The 12,941-nt window shown below is 39.1% G+C and overlaps 1 protein-coding gene across 4 annotated transcripts in view; it reads left to right on the forward strand.

The window, feature by feature from the left end:
- Nucleotides 1–12,941, forward strand: part of LOC309626986 (endophilin-A3) — a 651,420-nt gene that overhangs the window by 422,929 nt on the left and 215,550 nt on the right. For all 4 annotated transcript variants that reach the window (XM_082388458.1, XM_082388455.1, XM_082388460.1 and 1 more), the window contains one exon: nt 7,952–8,188. In XM_082388458.1, the coding sequence (XP_082244584.1) occupies nt 7,952–8,188 (237 nt within the window). The remainder of the gene's footprint in view (nt 1–7,951; nt 8,189–12,941) is intronic.

The following is a 12,941-nucleotide window of genomic DNA, read 5'->3' on the forward strand; positions in this document are numbered from 1 at the left end:
CTCCCCTTTCCCTGGGGATGGGGCTCATCACCCACTCTTTCGAAGGAAGCTGCCTTTAGTGATTCCCAGGTCAGGCACTCTTTTGAGGGAAACTTGCTTCGTGATTCAAAGATGCTCACACCTATACTTCTGGGGACCTGAGCGTCCCATCTGATGGGAGTGCAAGATCTCCCATTCCCATCCAAGGGATGTCACCATCAATGGCCACATAGGGAGGTGTGAAGTGTGCTTTACAGAGAAGCAGAAGTCACCGCCGGTGAGCACCAGAGACCTGACATTCAATCCTATTCCCGAGGTTGCTAATTCTTCTGTTCTTCCATGTGATTATTTGAAGGCTCAGGCTCTCAGCCTCCGGGCTGGACCATGGAGTCTGTCACATGTGTATCAGCTTTCTAACCCCTAACCAAGATCAGTAATAATATTAATAGCAACAATAATAGCTCAGAGTTATTAAGTACTTCTTAAATGCTAGGCATTGTTCTGAGTGCCTTTTCATGAATAAATAAATTTAATCCTCATAATCCCTACAAAGTAGGTGTTATTTTTGTCTCCACTTTTACAGAGAAGGAAATTTAGGTAACCTGCACAGGGTCACAGAGCTGAATTTAATCCCAGGCAGTCAGGTTCCAGGCTCCTTGGAAGTGTGTGCTCTTGATCACTCTGCTACACCATCATGCTTCTTGGAAAGAAGTGTGAAGAGGTCTCGAGCTTTGTCAGATAATGACATGACACCCAGACAGCAGCAAGGCCACTTCTAACAGCCCAGTAGCACATGAATTGCAGAGGTAATTGGAGGAACATTACACTTTCCGATACCATTATAGAAACTTCAACCCCAAGAACAGTAGGAGGGGCCTTCTGAATATTCACAGCTGGCCAGGGACAAAGGTCAGAGGAGGGCAGGGAGGGAGCTGAAGGCAGAGGCAACTGAAATGATGTCCTCCATGCCCCTGGGCCTTCCGCTCCAGCAGCCCAGGAGGGATCCCCAACACCGGGGAGGATCTGGCTTGACGACCCTGACAGCTACATTTCTGACCTCTGCCCACGTCAGCGGAAGACAGGGAAAAAAAAGCGGAAGACAGGGAACCTGGGAAAAAAGCAGGTTCCAGGCATTCAAGGAACGATTGAAAGTTCTTTTGTTATGGAGTCTGGATGTGTTAGGGACGTGCATTCAGAGCTCATAGACAAAGAAATTCCACTTGTGGTATGCAGGAACCCGTGCTTCATGTGGCAGAGTGGGAGGCATGACCAGGAAACGAGGACCACACTTCCCTCCCTGAGAAATCAGGCATCGGTTCAGCGGCTCTCCTTGCATTCATTCTGTCAGGGGAGATGGGGCTTTGGGCTGAAGGGCCGGGGAGATTAGGGGAACAGAACATGCCTATGTGCAGTACTGGGGCTCCAGGTAACCGCCATCTTCAGACATGACCCTCTGATCAACACTCAGCATGGGCTCTTCTAGCCAGGGCTGGGCCCCAGAGGCCTCAGGAAAGAATTATCCTTATCAGGGGTATATAGAGCAAGTGGAGAAGTTCCAAGGGCGGTCATGCATGTCAGCAAGGAGGCCTAATGCCTGAATTCACTCACTACTTGTATGTTTTTATACCAGGGTATATGAAATTAAAGGTAAAGCTGGAAGAAAGCAAAGGGAACATATTTTAAAAAATAAGTGTATCATAATTTGGTAAGAGTATTTTTGTAGCATGAACACATTTTTTATATGGGCACAGAGGGAGGCATGGTTAATTCTGCACAGTGGGGTCCCTGGGCTCCCTGACAACTTTCCAGAAGAGGTGACATTTGATGTGACCCTTGAAAGATCTTTTATACTCTGGATCCCATGAACGGCTGATTTCTGACAGTTTTCTCTTAGAGGTTTTTTTTTCCATTGCCATTTCTTCTACTCTGGGCTAGGGCCACTTCCTCTCATATCTATCTGCAGAACTCCAGTCCATCCTGCTACCATACTGGCCCTCCTAAAATGCTACCTATTCTGTCCCTTTTTAATATTGCTCCCCTCTGTGGATCCCTATTGCTTTTAATTCCCCTTACTTGCATTTCAGGACCTCCAAAAGATGGTGAGATTTACATCTTATTCAACTCACAAGTTTCACCCTGGCTGGACAAGGCTGTGCCTCATAGATACTGAATTTATTTTTGCTGTTTCTTTTTTGCTTATATTGTTTCTCATATCTTGTTCTATTCACATCACATCGTCCTTCAGATCCCTTCTGAAATGTTACTTATTCATGATGCATCATTTGCTTATTCTAGCTGATAGTAGCCAACTACAATAATTTATTTTTATGCTAGAAAATTTGGCATTTGTTGTATAAGAGGATCACGAAATTTAACTCATACTATAACATGAATATGAAGATAAAATGTTCAAATTTGCTTCTACAGAAATCGTGTTTCTCCTGAGTCCCTACTCACTGCTTATCTAGGAGGAAAATTAAATATCTAACCCAAATTAAAGCTTGGTCCACTCCTATTATATAAATCATCTCTTAGGTAATGGTCTGTCTCTCTTGCATAAAAATACTCAGTTTCTTAGATAATCCTCCTGTCTTGGCTTCTCTCCCTAAGTTGTCCATGCAGGTTTATGTATTCTCATGGTTTTAGGGAGGAAAGGAGACCCCTGTCTTCAGAATGGTCCTTGAATGGGTGCTGGTTGTTATTTGCTGTGCTTTACTCCCTTTTCCCCTCCCTCTCCTTCTTCCCCTCCCCCTATCTCTTCCCCTTCTCCTCCTCTTCTTCCTCCTAATCCCTCTCCTCCTCCTTCTTCTTTTCTATGCCTCCCAGGCTGGCTACCCACTCCTGACTGAGTCAAGTCTTCCTGATCTAGGATCTGTTGTTTCCTTATTAGATTTACTCTTTCCTTATGAGCTCCATTTATTCACTTTTAAATTTAACTCTTGGATAACAATTTTATTTCCTTCATTGCAAAGTCCTACTGTAAGTCTACAAATACCAGTAATAAATAACCCACGGTTTCAATGTATTCCATGCACATAGATGCTACATCTCCAATAAGATAACAAGCTCGCTAGGTAACTGATGGATTATAGTCTTCTTTTGTGTTCCTTACAGCATGTCACCTAGGCAAAACCCATAAAGTATATTTAATAAATAAGTGTTGTCTTGAACTTGACTAATATGAAGAAATGCTTCTCAGGGAAAGGAAAGCAGATGGATGTTTGGTATCCAAGCTTCCTAAATGTCTACTAAACTTTAGACACAGGAATCCCTAGATTGTCTTGAGCCAGGGCATGCAACCCGTCTGAACCAGACTAGACAGACTTAGTGTTGACAGTGGAAGAATGCCATGTAAATGAAAGCATTTAATGTAAGTAGTCAATGTCCCCCAAGATTACTAGAAAGCAGTATCATATAATGGAATGCTTGTTTCTTTGGGAATCAGTCTTGGCTCTGTCATACTCTAGTTGTATGCCTTTGGGCTAGCGACTGAAGACTTTCTGCATCACAGTTTTCTCCATTTATACAAACGAGGGTAATGATAATCCTGACCTACCCCGCTCAAAGGGTGATAGTGAAGAGAGAATGTCAGTAATATTTCCTGGTAAACTAGAAAGCATGGGCTAGATATACGGCTGTCTTGATCAGGGATCATCATGTGTAAGGAACAGAAACCCACTCAAATTAGCTCAAGCAAAATGGGATTCACAGGATGGATGAGTGGATATTTAGCGGAATTTAGGAATAAGCACATCTTGAGGGCCTGGACCCGGGAATCAGAAAGTGAAGCCCAGGTTACTTACTCCTTCAGCTGAAACCCGTGTTTTATTATCTGACCTTTCATGTCTAATTCGTTGCTCTTTGCTGTGGGAACTGGCTCACTTTGCTTCAACATGCATCACATAAAAGAAATGGCTAGCCCAGCCCAGATAGATGTGAGTTTTCAGCTCCAGCTCTTTTGTTGCAATTCTGAATTCCTGGGAAATATTGACCTGGTGTGGACCAGCTGTTTGCCTCTGATAATCAGCTGTGGCCAAGGAGGCTAGGTCACACATACAAACCTGGCCACCCTTTCAGCGAGGGCTCAGTTTAGGCTGGCTTCTGTTAATTAACCATAGTTGATTTTGTGAAACTTCTTTGGTTTGAGGGGTTTAAGACATTGAAGAGTCAGAGAGCTAGCACTTTTATTTCCTCAAGTGTGCTTAAGGTGCTAAGTGAGCCTAATGCAAGGGAAGTTGTTTTTACCCCGCTCTCTTATACTCTCTGGGTTTCAAAGAGTCAGATACAGAAGAAATTGACCCTGACTGAGGAAAGAGGAGGTGATATAATTTTGTCACTGATGATCTTCTCTATGGCTAGATGGAAGACGTCCTCATTCCAAGACAGAAATGTCATCCAGTTTTAATCTTCTGCAGTTTGATACTTTCTTCCATAGGTGTGACCTAGGTTAAGGGTTAATTTTGTGAAAACAAAGAAAAATGTGGATGTAATAGAAGATTTTGGAATGATTCACAGCAAAGTAATACAACTAATTTCAGGGGAAAGTCTACTAATTATATTTTACTTATTCCCTACCTACTTCCAAAAAGGATTTGAGGCACTTTATCAAGGCCCAAAGCATAAACACAGTAAAATACAAAAATTAAGTAGTAAAAAGGGGATAAATAGAAGAAATTATATTTTAAAATTCTGGCTGATAATTTGTTAATAACTATTTGCAGAAAAATAAAGTTAGATTTCTACCTCACCCCATAGATCAAAATACATTCCAAATGTAATAAAGAGTTAAACATAATTGCTGAACTATGAAGGAACTAGAAAAATACATTTAAGTATTTATCTGTTTTCAGGGCAGGGAGGGAAAAGCATATCTCATTAGTAAAGAAAGAAACCTTAAAAGGAAATATGAATAGAGCTGACTACATAAAAATTCAAAACTTCTTGACTTCACAAAGCACCAAAAACAAGATTAAATGGGGAAAATATTTCTAATACAAATGACAAAGAGTTGATAACTTCACTATGAAATTTAATAGCTTTATCTGTTAAAAATAATAAAAACACAAACATTCCAATAGATAAATGAAGGACAGAAAACAAGAAATTTTTGAAGAATGAATACAAAAAGCAAATATACATGAAAAGATATTAAACCTAAATAATAAGAAGGAAATGCAAATTAAAATGTTGAAATTCTATGAAACACTTATGATTGGAAAAAATTTTAGAAAATTATAATATCCAAACTGAGAGGAGGTACTGAGAAAAGGGAACTTATATGGCCTGATGATAATAATATGACCTTCCTGGAGGGCAATGTGGTAATATTTTGCAAAGCTCATGAAACACACTCTTTTTCTCAGAAATTTCATTTCCAGAAATTTGTCCTTGGGAAATAATCAAAAATTTGTGCAAAGATTTATGTATAAGAATCTTTGTTATTTATTCTTTTTTTGAATAGAAACTATTCCCAAAGTTTTTACAATGAACATTTATTTCTTTTGCAATAAGAAAAAAATAATATATTGCCTTTCTGTATCTATTTTCTTTAATTGGGAAGTTTGTATACAATGAATTCATTCCCATTAATTGGGAAGTTTGTGCTCAACTTTTTTTTGTTTTGTTTTGTTTTGTTTTTGTTTTTTTTTAATTGAACATTTTATTTGAGATAATTGTAGATATACATACAGTTGTAAGAAATAATACATAGATGTTCCATGTTTCCTTTACCCAGTTTCCCACAATGGTAAGATTTTGCAAAACTATAGTACAGTATCAGGACCAGGATATTGATATTGACACAGGCAAGATAAAGAATAACTCCATCACCACAAGAATCTCTCATTTCCTTTTATAGCCACACCCACTTTCCTCCAGCTTCACCCCATCCTTAGTCCTTGGCAACCACTAATCTGTTCTTCATTTCTATAATTTTATCACTTCAAGAACATTGTATAGATGTAATCATGTGAGTAAGTTTGGGGGATTGGCATTTTTCACTCAGCTTAAGTCTCTGGAAATTCATCAGGTGATATATATATTTATATCTATATTTTTGCATACTCAAATGTAAACAATGTCTTTAATATTGAGTGAATCTTTGTATTTTATAAATGTATTTGATATGTTTATAGCAAAAAATGCTCTATAAATTTTAATAGAACTGTGTGTAGAGTTGCATACTGAATATTTTATTTTCTTATTTTTAAAATAAATTTATTTATTTATTTGTTTTTATTTTTGGCTGTGTTGGGTCTTCATTGCTGCGTGCGGGCTTTCTCTAGTTGCGGCGAGTGGGGGCTACTCTTCATTGTGGTTCGTGGGCTTCTCATTGTCATGGCTTCTCTTGTTGCAGAGCACAGGCTCTAGGCTCGTGGGCTTCAGTAGTTGTGGCTTGTGGGCTCTAGAGCACAGGCTCAGTAGATGTGGCACACGAGCTTAGCTGCTCCGCGGCATGTGGGATCTTCCTGGACCAGGACTCGAACCTGTGTCTCCTGCAATGGCAGGTGAATTCTTAAACTGTGCCACCAGGGAAGCCCTGACTATTTTAAATAACCTTTACGCTGAATTGTCTTATTGTTTTGCTTTGTTGCTGAGCTTTTAGAATTAATTGGCTTATTTGGAAAAATAAATGAAAAACAATTATTAGTATAATATAATCTAAAACAAGTGTCTTCTAATAATTTTAAGCTAACATTATTGTACTTTGTGGTTGATTTGTCCTTCTGGGGAAACTTGTAAAAATAACAAGCTCCCATATCTAAAATTTCAAAAGTACTTTACCCCTGTGTCTATTTGCAGCCCCCTATTGAGTAGGCATTATTTCTTGTTCATCACTTTCTAGTTTGGATTTAACTAGCTTTGAAGTCATTATTAGGTACTGCTGAATGGCCATTACAGCTTTTTGGAGTTGCTTCTCAATTTTTATTCTCTATGCCTAAATTACAAGGACTCCTTCCTCTTGTTGTTGTTGTTTTTTTAATTGGAGTATATTTGCTTTAAAATGTTGTGTTAGTTTCTGCTGTAGGACAAAGTGACTCAGCTATATGTATACATATATCCCTTCCCTCCTAAGCCTCCCTCCCACCCCACCCCCTATCCCACCCCTCTAGGTCATCACAGTGTGCTCAGTTTTGAAGAGTAAAGTAACATTTTTATCATCTAGCATCTTGCTTTGTAAATATCTGATGAAATTGATTAGTAATTAAATAAAAAGACCCTTGAGTCATCAAGACTTATACAAACACTTTGTCCTATTATTATGAGAGCTCCTTGGGGTATTAACTTGGGATTTATTTGCTTTTGTTGTAGACAGAATTTGAAAAAGCTACATTATCTCTTTCCATTCTAGAGCCCATTGAAGGCAGGCACTGCCTACCAGTAAAGAGGGATGGCTGGGGGTCTGACAACAAGAGAGGAAGTGTGATGAACTAAATAACAATGACAAAAGCAATGAAACAAACCCAAGTCCCCACAGAGCACAGCAGTTTGGGGCCAGTTAATAACAATCCTTTAGTTGAAATGGCTCCTAAAGGCATGGAAGATAATTAATATTTCCTATGAAGACCTTAGGTCACCTGGAAAAATCAAAAACATTCCATTTTCCCTTGTCTCAAAAAGAAGGAGGTTGTGTAATGCATTTGAAAATTTATATTCAGTATGGTTAAAATAGAGCAAAATTTGGCATTTAAGTATGGTCAGTTTTAATTAACTGGAGAAAACAACCTGGGTGGAAAAATAATCAGAATAAGTGAGGTGATCCCCTCCTTTATCACAGAGGTACCAGTAGAATTCCACACTACAGATTCTGTTTTGAAGGAAAAAAAAAAAAAAAAAAAGTGAAGGAATGAAGTGACTTCTGGGAGAGAAGCAATTGGGGTCTGCTTTCATGGGACTCGGGTACACTTGTTCAGCCTTCTGCTGGCCCATCTCACTGGGTGATGTGCATGTGGCCCTTTTTCTCTGCCCCCAGGACTGCCCTCCGGATGCGGAGGACTTCAGAGCCCAGCAGTGTTCAGCCTACAATGATGTCCAGTATCAGGGACATTATTATGAGTGGCTTCCAGAGTACAATGATCCTGCTGCCCCCTGTGCGCTCAAGTGTCACGCACAGGGACAGAACTTGGTAGTGGAGCTGGCACCCAAGGTCTTGGATGGAACTCGTTGCAATGCTGACTCCTTGGACATGTGTATCAGCGGCATCTGTCAGGTAAGCCACACCTACTTCCTGTACCCCTGGTTCAAGGATGTGCCACGACCACTGTCAATAATCTTTTTCTTCTGCACTTTTGTTCACGCAGATGAAATATTGTCTTTGATCATTTTAATGTAAAAATTTTTTAGGGAGTATTACTCACTTGTAGCTTATGTTTTACTTATTTAAAATAGTATAAATTTTGCCCCTGTAGAATCAAAAGATTGCAATATATGACTTGTGGTTTTTCTAGATCAGTGGTTCTCCAACATGAAAGTGCATCGGAATCACATGAAGGACTTGTTAAAACACAGTGTTCTGGGCCCCAGTGCTAGAGTGTCTGATCCAGTCGGTCTGGGGTAGGGCCTGAAAATGTGCATTTCTAACAAGTTCCCAGGAGATGCTGATGTTCCTGGCCCAGGGACCCCACTCTGAGAATCATTGCTTTGGAAGGATAATACTGATAGGTTCTCTGACCTTTCTTATTAAAACTAATTCATTGTTTTGGGTCTTTGGGAGCAATGACATATATTAATTAATTAGCATGAATGTGTTCCAGTAGACTTTTCAGAGTGGACTTTGGAGAGCCGCAGTGAGTGTGCCTGAGGTATAATCCCCCACGGCTTGTAATGGGTCTGAGGATTCAGGGCATATGACAGGTTGCTGAGACAGTATGGGGATAGTAGGGAAAGGTTAGGATTCCACCCCATTCCTTTGATCACTGGAAAAAAAAATTGTAAACATAATGAATGCCTAGTATTCCATCTACCCTATTATGTTCATAACAAAAATGGTAGTAACAATAGCAAATGAACCTAACCATCTACTAAGTGTCAGACACTGCCAGGCATCTCTGACTTCATACGCTTAGACGAACCGTGGTCTTGTTCCTCAGACTAGTTTCTCCTTTCTACATCTTTTCATCTAGAAAACGGCCCCCAGTTGCTCACCATAAAACCCTGGAGTCATTCTTGATTCTTCTCTTTCAATCCACACATCTAATCCATTGTCAAGTCCTGTCAGTTCTACCTCCAAAGCCTCTTTTGAATCCACCATTTCTATCTCCACTGATTTCCTTCCTAGTCTAAGCCCCGCATTAGCTCTGACCTAAACTACAATAGCCTCCTGTCCTGATCTCCCAGCTTCCAACACTGTCCCCATTTGATTCATTCTCCACACAGCAGCCAAAGTGGTTGTCTTAAAGCCTAAATCAGAGTTTTTCACTCCTCCCACCAAAATCCCTAAATGGCTTGTCATTGCATTGATGATGACATCCAGGATCCTTGCTTACCTTTCCAGGCTCTTCCTGAACTCTTCTCTCCCCTTCCCCACCTTTTTAAAAAAGGACTTAAAATTGTTTAGGTTCAGAGCAAAATTGAGTGGAAGGTACTGATGTTTCCCATATACCCCCTGCCCGCACACATGCAGAGCCTCCACCATTTTCAACACTCCCCCACCAGAGTGGTACCTTTATTACAATTGATGAACCTACATTGACGCATCATAGTCACCCAAAGTCCACAGTTTCCATTAGGGTCCACTCTTGGAGTTGGATATTCCATGGGTTTGGACAAAAGTATAATGACATGTATCTGTCATTGTGGTATCATACAGAGTATTTTCACTCCCCTAAAAATCCACTGTGCTCTGCCTACTCATCCCTCCCACTCTTAACCCCTGGTAACCACTGATCTTTTAACTTCCTCCATAGTTTTGTCTTTTCCAAAATGTCATATAGTTGGAATCATACAGTGTAGGCTTTTCAGATTGGCTTCTTTCACTTAGTAATATGCATCTAAATTTTCTCCATGTCTTTTTATCACTTGCTAGCTCATTTCTTTTTACTGCTGAATAATATTCCATTGTCAGGATGTGCCACATTTTATTTATTCATTCACCTACTGAAAGACATCTTGGTTGCTTCCAAGTTTCGGCAATTATGAATAAAGCTGCTGTAAACATCATGTGCAGGTTTTTGTATGGACGCAACTTTTCAATACATTTGGGTAAATACCAAGGAGTGTGATTGCTGTATCATGGTAAGAGTATGTTTATTTTTGTAAGAGAGTCTCAAACTGTCTTCCAAAGTGACTGCATTTTGCACTCCTACCAGCAATGAGTAAGAGTTACTGTTGTTCCACATCACCTCCAGCATTTGGTAGTGTCATTGTTCCAGATTTTGGTCATTTTAATAGGTGTGTAGGGGTATCATATTGTTGTTTTAATTTGCAATTCCCTAATGACATGTAATGTTGAGCATCTTTTCACATGCTTATTTATCACCTATATATCTTCTTTGATGTGGTGTCTGTTCAGGTCTTTTGCCCATTTTTTGATTGGGTTGCTTATTTTCTTATTGTTTAGAGTTATTTATATATGTTGGATAACCGTCCTTTATCAGATGTGTGTTTTGCAAATATTTTCTCCCAGTGTGACTTGTCTTCTTGTTCTCTTGACAGTGTCTTTTACAGACCAGAGGCTTTTTATTTTATTTCATTTTCATTTAGTTTTTTAAGATTTTTTTTTTGATGTGGACCATTTTTAAAGTCTTTATTGAATTTGTTACAATATTACTTCTGTTTCATGTTTGGGTTTTTTGGCTGTGAGGCGTGTGAGGTCTTAGCTCCCCGAACCCATGGGGATCGAACCCGCACCCCCTGCATTAGAAGGCGAAGTCTTAACCACTGGACCACCAGGGAAGTCCTGAGGCTTTTGATTTTAATGAAGTCCAGCTTATCAGTAATTTCTTCCAGTGATCATGCTTTTGGTGTTATATCTAAAAAGTCATCACCATAGCCAAGGTCACCTAGGTTTTCTTCTAGGTTACCTTCTAAGAGTTTTATAGTTTTGTTTTTACATTTAGGTCTATGATCCATTTTGAGTTAGTTTTTGTGAAGGATGTAAGTCTGTGTCTAGATTCATTTTTTTGCATGTGGATGTGCACTTGTTCTAGCACCATTCATTGAAGAGACTATCTTTTTTTCCCATTGTATTGCCTTTGCTCCTTTGCCAAAGATCATTTGATTGTATTCATGTCATTTGATTTCTGTGCTCTCTATTCCGTTCCATTGATCTATTTGTCTATTCTTTTTCCAATACCATATCATCTTGATTACTTTGGCTTTATTCGTAAGCCTTGAAGTTGGGTAGTGTTAGTCCTCTGACACTGTTCTTCTCCTTCAGTATTGTGTTGACTGTTCTGGGTCTTTTCCCTCTTTATGTAAACTTTAGAATCAGTTTATTAATATCCACAAAATAACTTTCTGGAATCAAGTTGGAAAGAGCTAACATCTTGATAATATTGAATCTTCCTATCCACAAAAAAGGAATATCTCTCCATTTATTTAGTTCTTCTTCAATTTTTTCCACCTGCTGGATCTATCCATTTCTGATAGAGGGGTGTTGAAGTCTCCAACTATAATAGTGGATTCATCTACTTTTCCTTGCAGTTCTGTGGGTTTTTGCCTCGTGTATTTTGGCATTCCATTGTTAGGCATATACACATTAAGAATTGTTATGTTGTCTTGGAGTATTGACACCTTTATCATTACATAAATGCCCTTGATAACTCCCCTTGCTCTGAAGTCTGCTCTGTCTGAAATTAATATACCTACCCCTGCTTTATTTTTATTAATGTTAGCATACTGTGTCTTTCTCCATCCCTTTACTTTTAATTTATAGATGCTTTTATATTTAAAGTGGGTTTCTTCAGACAACAGATAGTTGGATCCTGTTTTTTGATCTACTGTGACATTCTCTGTCTTTTTAATTGCTACATTTAGACTCACTACCATACCCCAGTACCCTGACAATGTCTGGCCCCATCAATAGGTCCTCACTTAAAAACTGGTTGAATAAATGAGTCTTGTCTACTTGCAAATGCAGAGGCTTTTCATAACTCTTGGTCTTTCTTTCATTTCTCTCTCAGCCTCCAATCCTGAATTTTCTAGTTCAAGCTTGATATCCATTCTGGGAGATTCCACAAATTCCTCCAATACACCATCGGAATTCCTCCAGTCCCGCCCCCACCTTCTCAAATGAACTAGTATTGTTCTTCCCAGATCCACTAGTTATTCTAACTGCTATTTCTATTCATTTCTCCTTATGACACCACAATTCTCAGTGTTACCTTCCTGAATTCATATTGTAGTCACCGAGTGTATTTGCTTGCATGTCCTCTATCCTGGTACCTCTATCAAATCTCTCACATTTTACTCTTCTTTCCTCTCTCACTTTCACTTTTCTACCCCAAGACTAAACTAGTCAGTCTCCCTTGGTAGCCTAACCAATCTCTCTTCCTTTCTTTCCTACTCTTAAACCATCTTATTTGATGTTTGCTGTTGCTTAATCTTCCCTAAGGTCAGAGTTTACTACTTCATTTTTCTATCTCATATGCTGTCAATGGTTTCCCTTTGTAACCACCAGTTAACTTTTGAGCTCTTCCACTAAATGATAATAATAGCTATTATTTGTCAGTAGAATTATGCTTTTTTGTTTTCCAAGTTTTTGACAATGAGTGTGTATTGCTTTTATAATGAAAAATAATTGTTATTAACAAACAATTTAATCTGGGCTAAAGAAGAGCAATGTGATCAAGGTAATGTTTTGACACTGAGGTTTTGAAAAGTTGAGTAGAAGTTACATATACCAAGATGAGGAAGAGAATCCCAAGCAGAAGGAATAGCGCTAGTGAAGAGATGTGATAGTAGGTGTGTTTAAGCATCTTTGACTCATTCTGTAGAGCTGAGGTGAAAAATACCTGTGGGAT

The sequence above is a fragment of the Balaenoptera borealis genome (genome assembly GCF_965194805.1).
Source record: "Balaenoptera borealis genome assembly, chromosome: 3".
Classification (NCBI taxonomy): domain Eukaryota; kingdom Metazoa; phylum Chordata; class Mammalia; order Artiodactyla; family Balaenopteridae; genus Balaenoptera; species Balaenoptera borealis.